The sequence below is a fragment of the Mirounga angustirostris genome, unplaced genomic scaffold (genome assembly GCF_029215605.1).
Source record: "Mirounga angustirostris isolate CCGP_5_RB_7025 unplaced genomic scaffold, mMirAng1.0.hap1 SCAF_7, whole genome shotgun sequence".
Classification (NCBI taxonomy): Eukaryota; Metazoa; Chordata; class Mammalia; order Carnivora; family Phocidae; genus Mirounga; species Mirounga angustirostris.
Window position 1 is genome coordinate 69,834,716 of NW_026991715.1, and position 17,173 is coordinate 69,851,888.

Sequence of the window (17,173 nt, forward strand, 5' to 3'; positions counted from 1 at the left end):
AGCCCCGCCAACATCTGTCATTTCCTGACTTGTTCATTTTAGCCATTCTGACTGGTGTGAGGTGGTACTACATTGTGGTCTTGATTTGTATTTCCCTGATGATGAGTGATGTTGAGCATTTTTTCATGTGTCTGTTGGCCATTTGGATGTCTTCTTTGGAGAAATGTCTGTTCATGACTTCTGCCCATTTCTTTGATTGGATTATTTGTTCTTCTGGTGTTGAGTTTGATAAGTTCTTTGTAAATTTTGGATACTAGCCCATTATCTGATATGTCATTTGCAAATATCTTCTCCCATTCTATTGGTTGTCTTTTGGCTTTGTCGACTGTTTCCTTTGCTGTGCATATATTTTAAGTTTTTAACTAAAACATTTGGAACTGGTAAAATTTGGGAACTGTTAAATTAGAACTTTATGTTGTACATAAAATACCAAAGTGAAAGTTTCCAATGTGTTGTTCTTTCATAATTCCACTGAGTAAAAAGTTGTTGAGCATCTGCTATTGCCAGACACTGTGCTAAAAGGAATAAAACAGTGAGCAAAGTGGGAATAATCCTTGCCCTAATGGGGCTTACAGTCAAATGGAGTAAAAACATTAAACAAAAGCACAGTGTCCTCATTGGGAGGTCAGGGGAGTTCCTTTGAGGACATGGAACTGGAAGTCAAGATTGCAAGATGAGTAGGAGTTTACTAAGATTTGGTCAAGGGAAGAACATTGGAGAAAGACCAGGTTTGTGAGGGGAAAGTCATGAGTTCAATTTAAAGGTGGTCTTTAAGGTTCCTTTGAAATATACCAGTAGAAATGTTAAGCATGTTGTTGCATACAGGGGGGTGGACCTCAAAATAGATAGTGATCAGCATAGACACTATAATTGAAACTATGAGGAGGGAAGGATGAAATTGTCTAGGGAGAAATTAGAGAATTAGAAAAAATGAAAGCCTAAGCTTGGAGGAATGCCAAAATTTAATAGGCTGGTAGAGGAGATTTAATCAGCAAAGAAAGGAGATGGAGAGAAAGAGAGAGGGGTGGGAGAGAGGAGAACCCAAGAGGGTAGAGTTACAGAAGCGAGAATGCAAGAAGTAGAGACTATTTCCTGGCACCTGGGTGGCTTAGTCAGTTAAGTGTCTGCCATGGGCTCAGGTCATGATCCTGGGGTCTTGGGATTAAGCTCCATATCAGGCTCCCTGCTCAGTGGGGAGTCTGCTTCTCCATCTTCTTCTGCTCCTCCCCCTGCTTGTGCTTTCTCTCTCTCTCTCTCTGTCAAATAAGTAAATAAAATTTTAAAAACAAAAAAGAAGAGACTATTTCAAAAGGTGATCAACAGTGTTAAAAGAGGTTAAACAAAGTTGCTGTGAGGTCAAGTAAGATAAAGATTGGAAAATGCAAACTAATTTTTGACATGTTGATCATCGTTGACCTCAGTGAGAGCTTTTTTCTTTTTTTAAAGATTTCATTTATTTATTTATTTAGAGCATGTGGCGGGGGGCAGAGGGAGAGGGAGAAAGCGAAACTCAAGCAGACCCTGAGCTGATGTAGGGCTCAATCTCACAACCCTGAGATCACGACTTGAGCTGAAATCAAAAGTCGGATGCTTAACTGACTGAGCCACCCAGTCACCCCTCAGCGAGAGCTTTCTAAAAGATTTGTAAGGGTGGAATTCAGATTGGAATAGGTTAAACAGTAAATGAGAATTTCGGAAAAGGGGACAGCTAGCATAAATGAGTGTTTGGGGAATTTGGATATAAAGAATAAAGAGAGAAAAAGGGAAGTAGCCAGAGGTGTGTGGGTCGCTCAGTCGGTTGGGCATCTGTCTTCAGCTCAGGTCATGATCCCAGGGTCCTGTTACCCAGCCCTGCATCCCTGCTTCTCCCTCTCCCTCTGCCACTCCCCCTGCTTGTACTCTCTGTAAAATAAATGAATTAATTACTTAAATTTAAAAAAAAGGGAAGTAGCTAGAGAGGTTAATAACAATGAGGTTAGAAACTAAGAGGAGAGAAGAAATTCCCCCACCCGTTGCCCCTCTCTTTTTATAGGGATGGGTATTTTGCATTTTGCTTTTTAATAGACTTCATTTTTAGAGCAGTTTTAGAGTCACAGGAAAATTGAGCAGATGAGTACAGATTTCTCATATGCTCTCTGCTACTACACATGCATAGTCTCCCCCATTATTAACATCCCCTACCATAGTGGTACATTTGTTATAATAAATGATCCTACCTTGACATATCACTGTTATACAGAGTCCATAGTTTACTTTAGGACTCACTCTTATTGTACATCTGTGGGTTTTGGCAAATGCACATGACATGTGTCCACCATTGTATTATCATAGAGAGTACTTTCACTGCTTTAAAAATTCTCTGTGCTCTGCCTTTTCATCCCTTCCTCCTCCTTACCCCTGGCAACCACTGATCTTTTGACTGTCTCCATAGCTTTGCCTTTTCCAAAATGCCATATAGTTGGAAGCATACAGCATGTAGCCTTTTCAGATTGGCTTCTTTTACTTAATTATATGCATTTCAGTTTCCTCCATGACTTTTCATGGCTTGACAGCTCATTTTTTGTTAGTGCTAAATAATATTCCATTGTCTGGTTGTGCCACAGTTTATTTATCTATTTACCTACTGAAGGACATCTTGATTGCTTCCAAGATTTGGAAATTATGAATAAAGTTGCTATAAACATCCATTGTTGTGTGGACATAAGTTTTCAACTCCTTTGAGTAAATACCAAGGAGTCTGATTGCTGGACTATATGGTAAGAATATGTTTAGTTTTGTTAAGAAACCACCAGACTGTCTTCCAAAGTTCCTCCACCATTTTGCATTCTCACTAACAACCAGTGAGAGTCCCTGTTTTTACACATCCTGGCTAGCATTTGGTATTGTCAGTGTTCTGGATTTTGGCCATTCTAATAGGTGTGTGGTAGTATCTCACTACTGTTTTAATTTGCATTTCCATGGTGACATATGATATGAAGCATCTTTGTATATGCTTACTTGCCATTTGTGTATCTTGTTTGGCAAGATGTCTGTTAAGGTCTTTGGCCCACTTTTTAATGTTTTTTGTGTATGTGTGTATTCCAATCAGATGAAGAGATAGGTAGGGCAAAGTCTAGAAGGGTTCCCAGCACAGGAACTTCTGTCCCTGTGGACCTGGGGTGTACCACCTTCCCAGTATGTGGATGTGCTTACCAACCTGGAAACTCCTCAAATCCCCATACTTTGGGGATTTTTATAGAGACTTCATCATATAGGTATGATCACTCATTAACTCAATCTCCAGTCCCTCTCCCCTTTCCCAGGGAATGGGGAATGGAGCTGAAAATTCCAGTCTTTTAATCACGGTTTGTTCTGTCTTGTGACCACCCTCCATCTTGAAGCTATCCAGGAGCCCACCAAGAGTTGCCTCCCTAGAACAAAAGACACTTCTATCACCCAGTAAATTCCAAGTGATTAGGAACTCTGTCAGGAACCAGCTTCAAAGACTAAATATTAGAACAAAACATGCTCCTAGTGTTCTTATTACTTAGGATATTATAAGAGTTTTAGGAGTTCTGTGCCAGGAACCAGAAACTGAAACCAATATATATTTTTTCCCATTATTTCACACAGTCCTTTATCAGATATATCTTTTGCAAATATTTTCTCCCAGTCTGTGGTTTGTTTTCTCAGTCTCTTGACATTATCTTTTGCAAGGCAGAATTTTTAAATTTTAATGAAGTCTGACTTATTAGTTATGTCTTTCATAGATCATAGCTTTGGTGTTGAATCTAAGAAGTCATCACCAAACTCGAGGTAATCTAGATTTTCTCCTACGTTATCTTTTAAGAGTTTTATAGTTTTATAGTTTTTAGTTTTGTGTTTTGCATAACTCAAAATGTGATCCATTTTGAGTTAATTTTGGTGAAGGGTGTAAGGTCTACCCAGATTCATTTTATGCATGTGGAAGTTTAGTTGTTCCATCACCATTTGTTGAAAAGACTATCTTTTCTCCATTGCACTGCCTTTGCTTCTTTTTCTATATTTATGTGGGTCTATTTCTGGGTTCTCTATTCTGTTCCACTGACCTATGTTAATTCTTTCCCCTTTATCACACAGTCTTGATTACTATAGCTTTAAAGTATGTTTTTAAAGTCCAGTATTGTCAGTCCTCCAACTTTGTTCTTTCCTTCAATATTGTGTTGGCTCTTCTGGATCTTTTGCCTCTCCAAACAAATATTAGAAACAGTTTGTTGATACTGAAAAATAACTTACTAGGATTTTGATTGAGATTGCATTGAATCCATAGATGAAGTTGGGAAGAACTATCATCTTGACAATACTGAGTCTTACTATCCATGAACATGGATTATCTCTCCATTTATTTAGTCCTTTGACTTCATTCTTCAGAGTTTTGTGGTTTTCTTCATATAGACTGTATACATACTTTGTTAGATTTATATCTAAGTATTTTATTTTGGGGGGTGCTAATGTAAATAGTATTAGATTTTTAATTTCAAATTCCACCTGTACATTGTTGGCATATAAGAAATATATGTTGACTTTTGTGTATTAACCTTGTATCCTCAACCCTTCTATAATCACTTATTAGCTTCCAGAGTTTTGGGCTCATTCTTTCAGCCAAAAATTGACCTTTGTGTATTAACTTTGTATCCTGCAACCCTTCTATAATCGCTCATTAGTTTCCAGAATTTTTGGCTCATTCTTTCAGATTTTCTGCATAGATGATCATGTCATCTGTGAATGAAGACAGTTTTATTTCTTCCTTCCCAATCTGTTGAAAGCAGTGGTAAGAGAGAACTTTCTTGCCTTGTTCCTAATCTTAGTGTCAGACTTTTCACCCTTAAGTATGATGTAGCTATGGAGTTTTTTTTTATAGCTATTCTTTATCAAGTTTAGGAAATTCCCCTCTGCTCCTTGTTTACTAAGAGTTTTTAGTCATGAATGGGTGTTTGATTTTGGAAGGTTGAACCATCCTTATATACCTGTGCTAAGTCCTACTTAGTCGTGATGTATTTATTATTCTTTCTATACATTGTGGGATTGGATTTGGAAATACTTTGTTGAAGATTTTTGCTTATATGTTCATGAGAGATATTGGTTTTCTGTTTCCTTTCTTGTAATATTTGTCGGGTTTTGGTGAGGGTAATGTTGGCCTCGTAGAATGAGTTAGGAAGTATTGCTTCATCTCCTGTTTTCTGAAAGAGATCCCCTCCCCTTTTTAATAGCTTTATTGAGTTAACTTTGACATATAATAAAATGCATATATTTGACATATATAAATATACATGTCCTAACTTGTATATATGAATATATAATTTGGTAAGTTCTAACATATATATAAATTAATATTTTTATTTTGTTTCATCTCAGAACTACAATTTATAAGAATATTTAGCTTGCTTGAGTACAAAATATTATATTTTAAAAAACCCAAAATATTGTATGTTGAGATATAATAGTTTATCTGCTGTCTTTATACCTTTGGCTTTTATCGGGCAAATATATTATTTTTACAGTATAATAATGTGCATTAATGATACTGGTCATGTCCTGGTGGATCACAGATTTGTAGCAGACTTTAAAGAGCCAAAAAGAATGTATCTGATTTGGAAAAATTATTATTTTCAAATACGTCCCACTGACTGCTCATCCCTGGGACTATATATACACATTGATTATTAGTAAGAACGTCCAATGTGTCAGAATTTCCATTTGTTAAAAAATAAAACAACCACCACAAAACTTTCTGTTTCCACTCCGAGCTTTTTTTTTTTTTTGCATATTGTATAATTTTTGTGTTTTATTCCTGATAAACTTATACTCTCTCTTTTATTAAAATGATCTCCACTGATTTACATGAAAGTAAACAGTACCCAAAGAGCCAAAGGCTGAAAAAGTTTGCTTTTTGAAGAACCAGCTATTGGCAGGTATTGAAAGAAACCAAAAAATTTTTCAAATATATGTATGTATTTGGCCAAAGATGGGGAAGATAATGCATGTTTTGGGGTTAAAACAGTATTAACAAATTTTGGTAATTTTTTTTGAAGATTTTTTTTTTTTAGAGAGAGAGTAAGAGACCTGGTGAGTGGGCGGAGAGACAGACGGAGAAGGAGAGGGAGAGTATTTTAAGCAGACTTCCCGCTGAGCGTGGAACCCAACTCTGGGCTCTGTCTCACAACCAGGTCAAAACCAAGAGTCGGACACTCAACCGACTGAGCCACCCAAGCATCCCAACAAATTCTGGTAATTTGACACTTCTCTCCCAGTTACACATAATAGAATTTGTGATTATGTAAAACCAGATTGATAAGTTGCAAAAGATGCTTAGGGGCCTTTTGGCAACTGACTTTCTTAGTTAAAAGATCAGTAGCTTTTTATTTTTATTTTTTTAATTTTTTAATTTTTAATTTTTTTTTTTTAAAGATTTTATTTATTTATTTGACAGAGAGACACAGCGAGAGAGGGAACACAAGCAGGGGGAGTGGGAGAGGGAGAAGCAGGCTTCCCACGGAGCAGGGAGCCCAATGCGGGGCTCCATCCCAGGACCCTGGGATCATGACCTGAGCCGAAGGCAGACGCTTAACAATTGAGCCACCCAGGTGCCCCATTATTTTTTTTATTTTTAAGGTTTATTTATTTGAGAGCGAGAGAGAGAGCAAGCTGGGGTGAGGGGCAGAGGAAAAGAGAGAATCCTGAAGCCGACTTCCTGCTGAGTGTGGAGTCTGACATGGGGCTCAATCCCAGGACCCTGAAATCATGATCTGAGCTGAAATCAAGTTAGCTGCTCAACCAACTGAGCCACCCAGGCACCCCAAGAGATGAGTAGTTTCTAATAAGTTTATTTACCTGACCATGTTCTATAATACCCATTTAACAGACTTTTGTGTTAGGAAACTTAAGTAATTCAACAAAAGATTCTTAGAGAAAAAGACTTCATGTGTGAGTAAATTACATTCTTAGCTGATGTTTTCTGGCATCCATATTATAATATATATTGAGATCTAGTTGATATATGATACTACATTTTATGTGCTACAGTTCAAATTAAACAGTCTTTACCCTCAAGGGGAGCAGAGAAAGTTACCCATTATTAAATGTTACTTTTTTCCTGAGCAAAACTTCACAAATATATATGTTGGGGTTCTGAGCTCAGTGACTCCCTGGGGGGCAATTTGGTATAACACAGTAAATTGTAATTCTGTCAGTTATGGGTCATCCACCACAATCTAGAAATTTCCTCTTCTGTAGGTTAAATGTTAATCTTTAACAAAATTACATCTTTCTGAGTCATATTTTCCTCTGTTACCAAGTAATTTCTAGGTATTTAGTTTGATTTTGGGAAAGGACTATTGTACTTTTTGATCACAATGGGGCAATTTTGTAGCATATCATAGTGCCTTGGTAACTGACTGGCTGGATCTATATGTGAAATAATTCTCCATTCCCTGCAGTTATAGAATAGCCTCAAATGCATTATTTTATATATGGCTTAAAAAAAAATCCCAAAGCCATTAAAACATTTTATTTATATTGCTTTGAGTTTTCAGATTCATATAATGGGTGTGATTAGTTGAACCATTTTAATCTTCATTCCAAAGACGAGGCTTATGTTGCAGGAGTATAATTCCTTTCTCATTTCTTTAACCAGTGACAAATGCATATTTATTCTGCACTTGTTTTTTATTTTCCAAACCTGGTCAAATTGCCCTAGTTAAAATAAAGTACACTGATCAGTGAACAGGAAGCCAATGCAGATGATATATTGGTGAGAGTCTTCCACTGGTCCTCTGATGCTTCTACCTGATGTAACATTTTAGTAGTTTAGGCCTTAATAACATGACTTGCCAGTACAGATTTTCAGTATTGGTAAGATATCTGGTTACAATGTTAGAAAACATCCTATTAAGTGATTATCATTTACTCCTCATCATGGAAAATTGGTGAGGCGTGCTGACTTACTTTGTTATTCTTTAAGAAAATCAATTCGGTCTGCAAATTATGTGAGTGCCCGCTACGACATATCACTATACTAGACAGCATATGAAAAGGCAAAGATGTAATACACAGTTGCTGTTACAGAAATATGTGTTAACAGTGGTTTTACTTCAGCAGGCCCCAAACCCGAAAAGGTGAAAGATACGGGCAAAGGCGCTTCACTCACTAATACTGCAGATGTGTTGAAAAAAATCGAGGTAAGGTTTTCTTCTTGCTATACGAGCAAGCTGAAAAAGCGTCATGCCTCCTTTCACCTTCTTCAGTCTTTCCACCTTCTCTCACTTTTAATAATATGTGGATTTGGCAGAACCAAGCCCAGCACACAGGGTACCTGGAAAGATTTGAACATTGTTGGCTGGGAGATAAAGAACCTCCATCCTGTCCTTCTTCACCACTTACCTGTCAACTTACCTTACCCTCTGTCAGCTACTTCCTTTTCCATGTATCGCTACTTTCCCCTTACATTGGAATTATGTATGGGAAAGAAACACGAAAGAGTTACATACCAAAAATGTATTTCTTTTAAAAAACCTCTCATTTTTTTCCTATTATTATACATGTGCTTTTTTAGTGCTTTTTTTTCTGTCTCATGGTATGTGTAGAAGATTCTATTGAGAAAAAAGCACATCTTACAGAACTACTTTTATACCTTCATTGTTTTTAATATTTCAAAAATAGAAAGATAAAAAATCCAAAATGTTAATAAACTAAAAATTTGCCCTCCCATCCCTCTCCCTAACCATCCAGTTTCCCTCTTGTAGACAACCAGTATTACCAGTTTCTTATAGCTAGATCTTTCAGAAATATTTTATGCATAACAAATAACAGGTTTTTTTTCTTTTTAAAGACAAAAACTAGCATATTACATTCTTCTGCATTTTCATTTTATCACTTATAATCAATGGAGATGGCTCTATGTCAGTCTATAGAGTTTGCCTCATTCTTTTTTTTTTCTTTTTTTCCTTTTTTGGCTGCACTTTAAGAATGAACCATAATTTATTTAACCAGTACCCTATTGATGGACCTAATGTTTCATCTAGAATTTTGCTATTATAAACAGTGCTGGAGTGAATTCATATTAAGTATGCCATTTTACACCTTTGGAGTAGATTTCTTGAAGTGGATTTCTTGGGTCAGTTGTTATGTGTATTAGATAATATGGATAGATATTGACAGATCACTCTCCACGGAAGTTATGCCAATTTATTCCCACTGTCCATGCATATGTTACCTTGCCTTGATGGTAATGATAACGATGATAATGATAACAGCTAGCACTTATTGAGAACTTACTATGTACCAGGCTCTTCGATGAAAGCTATTTACATACATTATGTCCTGAAGACTTCATAACAGCAAAGAGAGATGGGTAATATTTTTCCTTACTTACAGATAAGGAGGTCAAGGCTTTAAAATTTTTACTTGCCTGGTCAAGTTGGCATTGCCATGTGATAACAGAAACTCATATTTTTGTTATTTTATTTTTTGGCCAGTACTTGAGCTGGAGATAACATATCTGAAAATAATGCCAGGAGGATATTGAAGGAATAGTGATAACTGTCAGTTTAACTGTGGTGGGATGATGGATGGGGTTGCAGAACTAGCCAACTTGTATTGATTGAACACAGATTCTGACTCTTCTTAAAGCTTCCTGGAAAGAGGTTGCTAAGATGACATATGCTATAAGGAAGATTGATCAGAATATGTGGTTTCTCATCAGAACAAATTGTGTTTCCCGATTTTCTACATTTAAACACCTTTTTCATTTTGCACATTGTTAAAATTGAAGTTTTAAATCTGGAACTCTAAATGAGTTTGCTTTATTATCTCTCAGTTAAAGAGCAAAATTAGCTTCTGGATGTCTCTATTATTGTTCATTTCTTCACCAAAAGTAGTTGTAAGTTTTATTATAATAAAACTTCTGTGGATGGAGAGGAAGTAACAGTCAAATATCATGATTAATGTGTGAATAATCAGACAGCAGTAAACTAATATTTGAGCCTATGTCTGCTTGACTTACAGGAAGCTCTTTCTATAGGTTAGCTGCATATTATTTAAACTGGAAGAACTATTCCCTCTCTATAAGTTAACTGTTTGCAAAGTGTTTTCACATCGTGTTAATCACATTATTCTTAAAACAAATCTGTAAGGTAGTAGTAAATAGTTAAATCTCACAGAGGAGAAAATGGAGACTAGTAAGTAGACAAACCAAAACTAGTAGCTTAGCGCAAAAAGAAAAAAGTAATGAGACAATGTGTGTGGCTCTGTGATCATTTTTTTTAATTGCATAAATCTACTATAGGTAACCGATTTAAGTATTTTATGGGCTTGATTTAGGTCTATGTGATACAAATAAAGTTATTACTTTTTTAAAAATATTCAAGGTTACAGTAATGGATATAAAGACTTTCCTAGTCCTACAGAGCAGTGAATGGTTTTTATATTTTGAAAACATGTTCCATAGTTGGTTTAAATATGTTTATTGCTAATTATGAAATAATAGCTAATAGCAGGATTTTTCAGATATAGTATATACCCTGCACAGAGTTTAGTAAGTATAGCACTGCAATTCCCTTTTAACTACACAAAATTTATGGGTTGTAAGCCTCTTTACTGCAATTTGATTAAAGTAGAAAAGAAAAAACTCCATGTTAATGTCAACATAGCATCATTATATATGGGGGTGTGTGTGTCTGTGTGTTTATAGACACTTCAGAAGATTGATAAACACTATTTTGTTTACTTGCAGTTTTCCAAAGGGATTGTCAATTGGAAAAATTTGCACTCGTTATATTATAGTAATAACTCATATAAGGCAACATGGGTCAGTGTGAGGATAAATCATCTTATGTCTATTACCTTGGTTTTATTTGTTCTGCCTCAGTGGGATGAGGTAAAAAAAAAGGTGGAATTTGAATTTCTTTTTAAGATTTTATTTGTTTATTTGACAGAAAGAGAGCACAAGCAGGGGGAGCTGTGGAGGGAGAGGGAGAAGCAGGCTTCCTGCTGAGCAGGGAGCCCAATGCAGGGCTCAATCCCAAGACTCTGGGATCATGATCTGAGCCGAAGGCAGACGCTTAACCGACTGAGCCACCCAGGCACCCCAGAATTTGAATTTTGATTAGAAATTGAATCTGATGTAGTGTTTTTATTGCCTTTGATTTCCTTAAATTCAAACTTGAATATAATTAAAGGGATTTTAATCGGAGGGGGAGACGAACCATGAGAGACTATGGGCTCTGAGAAACAAACTGAGGGTTCTAGAGGGGAGGGGGTCGGGGGTTGGGTTAGCCTGGTGATGGGTATTAAAGAGGGCATGTATTGAATGGAGCACTGGGTGTTATACGCAAACAATGAATCATGGAACACTACATCAAAAACTAATGATGTAATGTATGGTGATTAACATAACATTAAAAAAAATGGGGGAAAAAATAAATAAAAATAAATACTTAAGAGCCAGTAAAGGAATAGCTAAATTGTAGTCACTCCAAATACAAAATGTTTTCTCTCTATATGTAATCTACAAAGCAAATATAATAGGATGGAGCATTTGCAGCCATATGAATTAATGTTCTGAGTATCGTTTAAGAATAATCATATCTTAGCTAGGGCGCCTGGGTGGCTCAGTCGGTTAAGCAACTGCCTTTGGCTCAGGTCATGATCCTGGAGTCCCTGGATCGAGCCCCACATCGGGCTCCCTGCTTGGCGGGGAGCCTGCTTCTCCCTCTCCCACTGCCCCCTGCTTGTGTTCCCTCTCTCGCTGTGTCTTTCTCTGTCAAATAAATAAATAAAATCTTTAAAAAAAAAAAATCATATCTTAGCTAAAGTGATCCTGTGCTTTAATTATGAGTATTAACATAGGGATACCTGGCTGGCTCAGTTGGTAGAGCATGCGACTCATGAAGTCAGGGTGGTGAGTTCAAGTCCCATATTGGGCATAGAGCTTACTTTAAAAATAAATAAATAAATACAACATAGACATTTTTGAAATGTTACCATTACATTCTTTTTTCTCCTTTTATGTTGGAGAGATAACAAAATAGCATTCTGAAAGTTTCCGTCTATGAACTGAATCAACTCAGTATTTTAGGAAGGAGGTAGGATACAAACCATAAAAATAAAGCATTGTGCTTAGAGCTGATACTAAGCCATCCCTGAGACCCAGTTATGAAGTAACAAAATCAATGAAAATACTAGTATAATGACAGGACAGAGAGTTCCTCCTTTGTTGAGTGAACTCACAGTTTCCTAGGTAGTGGCCTGGAGGATTAGAATAAGGTGAATGGTAATTGTGTTTTCTTGAAGCTAAGCAGGGAGGTCAAAGTCTAGTGGTTTCCATTTAAATTAATGAAGTTCATTTATACCAGGAATTGGAAAAGAGAGGTGATGGTGAAAAATCAGATGAGGAAAATGAAGAGAAAGAAGGAAGCAAAGAGAAAAGTAAAGAAGGCGATGAGGAGGAGGACGATGATGCTGCAGAACAAGAGGAATATGATGAAGAAGAGCAAGAAGAGGTAATAAAGTTACTAAGTTTAAGGATTATCTAATAAGTAATCAGATATATGCTATATAATTAAAATAACAAACCAAAACCAAGTTGGGATATATCATTATCACCGGTATCAGTTCCTTAGTGTCAGGAGAATTATTATAGCATTGAGATGATACCAAACTGAATCTAGGAGGTAAGAGTAACTTGATAGACAACTTTGTAAGTGGAAGTCCACAAGTGAAGCAAATTGATCAGATTAGTTTAAGATTTATCTACATAAAATTTTAAATCTGCCATTACTGTAATTAAGGACTTAGTCATTTAGGGTCTGAAGAGGAAATCCCTGCCATACCATCATCAAATCCCAAAGTGCATGTGGACACTGCCAGAGAACAGTTAGGATCTAACCTCCAGTATCTGACTGAGTTAGGACTTAGTGGTTTGAACTTGGGATTTCTAACTTCTAGAAACATGGTGCCTTTCAAAATAAGCTAGAGCCAATCAGGGTGTTTTTGAGCAGGGTAACTTTGTTGGTCACAGCATCTTTGGGACTTAGTAGACACCTCATGCAGTAACCCTATGCTGGGAGTTTCTTCTCCATGGAAGTAAACTTTGTCTTCACTCCAGTTCAGCTTCCCACAGGATGCTGAATCTTTTCTTTACCTGAAACTGGTATAACTATGAAGTCTTTATTATATGCTTTAACTCGTTTACATTAAATTTTGGATTGCTTTGGAATTTATATTGGTGTAAAGAGAGAGGTATGGATCCGTTTTTATCTATTTCCAAATGGTTAGCCAGCTGCTAACCTCGTTTATTAAATAATTTGCTTTCTTCATTGATTTGCAATTCCCCTGTATCAGCTATTAGATTTCCACTTCTACTTAGATGTATTTCTGGGACCTGGTTTTGAACCATCACTCTGCTGTTCCTGTTAATAGAAGCTTCTGATTATTTGTTATTTCTAGGGAAGGATTTTCCTGAGTATTCTTTATTCTTCCAGATAACTTTTAAACATTTTAAAATTAAAAATACCACGTTGTGTCCAACTTTCTTTCCAGATCATTCACTTTTTTTATCCCTGCACTCTGACGTGATTGAGACTGCCAAACCCCTGATTCTCTATTTCTCCTTTACTGGTTCCCTGTCTTAATCTCCTTCCCTAAGGGGCCTAGACCCTTGCTCACCCTTTGACTGCTTTCTTGCCATTGCCCTTGTCCCTTGTCCTCCCCGCACACATTTGAGATCAAGGTAACCTTCAATCAGTTCCACTCTCTCCCCTTTTCCCTCCAAGCCACCTGTTGAGCTTTTCAGAAACTGATGCCACTGAAGCAACAGTCACCAGCCCCTTTTTGCTGGCAACGTGGTCTCTGTGTTCCTCCTTACCATGTCCTCTGTCCACAACAATTATTTTAAGTCATCTCTTTTCTTCTTAGTCCCTCTCCTTGACTCCCTTTCCTTTTACTCTTAGCAGATGATAACCCCTTCATACAGAAAATGAAGCCATCAAGAAGAAACTCCCTTAATTTCATGTCCTCTGCCTTCAAACGAAATGTCTTTCCTCCTCCTCCTTTTTTTTTTTTTTCCAGTGGAAGAAATAGGCTTCACTGTATTTGGGGCTAATTGTCCTGCCTTTGGGGGGTCTGTAATCCTTATGTCCTTTCCCTTTTCATATTTTCAATCTCTTTTCCTACTCTTCTGTTCCACTCATGCATTAAAACATGTTCATCTCTCATTGTAAAGTATGCTCCCCACATCCCTTCGAAGTGTCCAGCTGTCTCCTGGAAAGCTGTTTAGCCGGCTTTGCTTCACACGCCACCCCCCCCTCCGCCCCCCTCCACCCTTTAGTTCTTTTCATCTGATTGCCACCTATGTGCAATTGAAACTATTGCCACCACGTTCACCAATAGATTAATTTGAGGCCTTATTTCACTTTTCTGCAACATTTAACACTGCTCACAGCTTCATTGTTAAAATATTTCCTTTATTTAAATTCAGCAACTTGGGCGCCTGGGTGGCTCAGTGGGTTAAGCGACTGCCTTCGGCTCAGGTCATGATCCTGCAGTCCCTGGATCAAGTCCCGCATCAGCCTCCCTGCTTGGCAGGGAGTCTGCTTCTCCCTCTGACCTTCCCCCTCTCATGCTCTCTGTCTCCCATTCTCTCTCTCTCAAATAAATAAATAAAATCTTTAAAAAATAAAAAAAAATAATAAATAAAATAAATTCAACAACTTAAGGCAATTATGGCATCAACTATATGCCAGGACATAGGCAAATGTTGCTTTTCTTGGTTTTTGTGACACAACCCTTCTTGTTTTTCTCCTATTTCTGATAGCTTTTCATGGTCTCTTTTGAGTTCTCTTCTTTCTAATATTTAAATGTCAGTATTCTTCAGATTTCTTCCCTTGGATTTCCTTTTCTCTCTACAATCTCCCTGACTGCATCCCTATCCAAAATTTTAGTTGCCCTAGAAATACCTTTTACTCCTTACTTTTTTTTTCATTCACTGTATAGTAATTGTACACCATGCATATGCTTGGAATTGTACTAGGCAAGGGGAGTATCAAGAGAAGATACAGTTCTCTCATCAAGGATATTGGTGTAGTGGGGAAACACACAAGAGGGGAGACAATTGCAATACACTGAATAATGCTATGGTGTAATATAGTACAGAATGCCATAGGGGTACGTAAGGGGGGCACCAAACTCCATTTTAGTGATGTGAAAGAAGGTATCTCAAAGAAGACAATCTGAAGACTTAATCAGATCAAGATGAGCAATGGACTGGAGGGGACTTGGAGATAGAGGAAAGAGGGTGGAGAAGGCTTGCACATGATGAGAGTGTAGCTTAATAGTGTAATTGACAAGTCAATATGGCTGGATCAGAGTGTAATGGGGGGGTACGTGGAGAGATGAAGCTGAAGAGACAAATATATAGGGTCTTAAATACCAGGCTGAGCAATATTACTTTTTCCTGAGTGCTGCGGGTAGCCTTTGAAGGGTTAAAGCAGTGGAGTAGTTTTAACATATTTGTATTTTAGAAAGCTCAGTTGCTTGGATTGGAAGGAACCATGGTTAAATCATGTTTGAAAGCTTGTTGCTATGAACCAGTGTTTTTCAGCCAGTGATGATTTTGCCCTCCAAGTTATATTTGCTAATATCTGGAGACATTTTTGGTTGTCACAACTGGTCTTGGGGATTGTAGCGTGCTATTATCTTTGAGTGGGTAGTGGCCTGTTTTCTAGACAAGATTAGCTTTTGGAATGCTCTCTTTATAAAATCTGCTTGAGGTGAGCTCTGTTGAAATTACGATCATCCCTAGTAAGAATGACAAACATCAGGATTCTAATAATTTCAGAATTCTTTGTGAGGCTTTAGCAGAGTACTAAACACAGTTTATATAAATACAGTAAAAAAAAAACAACAACTTTTCACTTTAGTAGAGAAAGGATACATGTTTTGAGTATGAGTCTGGGTGAGGGATGAAGAGGGGAACTCAGTTAAAGACTTTCTAGATTTAAAGTCATACTCTTGGCTCTTTTTAGCAATTAATTAATGAAAAAATCCTGTTAATTAACTTGACCTATTGAGGATTTGATAAGCATTATTTTTGAAGAATAAATGGAGCAAATTATCTAGGTAGCACCTCTTTGTAAAATTAAAGAAACGCAGACTTTTTCTTCCTTCGGTCTTTTGAATATTGTAATTAAAGAAAAAACAAGTGAAAGCCAAGAACCATTTAAGCCATCAGTTTCAACAAGTTCTCACTTTGTACGTGTATCAAGATTATTAACATCACAAAATTACCTAAGGTGAATCACTGAATGTACTTGGAAGTGTTCGTGTCTAAAGCAAAGCATAAGTTGCAGATGTTTTGATTTGGAATAGTGAAGTATCCCTTCCAACTCTTTTACAAGGTGGTCTCATTTGAACTCTCACCCATGCACCCCTCCCCTGTACACTAGCCCCGAGGCTTCAGCCAGGCTTCCAGACGTTACTGGATTTCTTGGCACCAGAGAAACCAGGCCATCTTCCTGGGGATGCTATGGAAACTTACTGGATACAAAAACTTACAGTGTTAGGGAAGACAAAGTAAAGAAATCTATACCTGAACAATACAAGTTATCTTGCATTATTTGTATAAATTTATATGTTAAAAAAAAATCCCGCCATTAAGATACTAAAAAAGTGGGGCGCCTGGGTGGCTCAGTCGTTAAGCGGCTGCCTTCGGCTCAGGTCATGATCCCAGGGTCCTGGGATCGAGCCCCGCATCGGGCTCCCTGCTCCGCAGGAAGCCTGCTTCTCCTTCTCCCACTCCTCCTGCTTGTGTTCCCTCTCTCGCTGTCTCTCTCTGTCAAATAAATAAAATCTTTAAAAAAAAAAAAGATACTAAAAAAGCTGATATCCAGGTGACCTTCTTTTGAGAACAGTCTCTACTTCTTACTCTGTCGTAACTCCTGCTATAGAGAGTGGAGATGTAGAGATTAATTTTTTTATGGTGGATTTCAATGAAGTACAAAAATCTAGTGACAAGTAAAATAAACACCCATGAACTTATCACCCAGTTTTAACAATCATCAATTTATAGCCAATCTTTCAACCACTCATTTATTCACCCAATCCATTCCTATCCCCCCACTTCCATTTCCCATCCGCCTTGGATTATTATAAAGCAAACCCC

General features: G+C 37.2%; 1 protein-coding gene across 4 annotated transcripts in view; it reads left to right on the forward strand.

Moving 5' to 3' along the window:
- The window catches only part of POLR3G (RNA polymerase III subunit G), a 59,570-nt gene that overhangs the window by 22,490 nt on the left and 19,907 nt on the right, over positions 1 to 17,173 (forward strand). For 2 of the 4 annotated variants that reach the window (XM_064596360.1, XM_064596362.1), the window contains exons 6-7: positions 8,116 to 8,195; positions 12,369 to 12,515. In XM_064596360.1, coding sequence (XP_064452430.1) covers positions 8,116 to 8,195; positions 12,369 to 12,515 — 227 coding nt within the window. Of the gene's footprint in view, positions 1 to 8,112; positions 8,196 to 12,368; positions 12,516 to 17,173 lie in introns of all 4 variants that reach the window. The other 2 variants (XM_064596359.1, XM_064596361.1) reach the window with 1 other exon arrangement.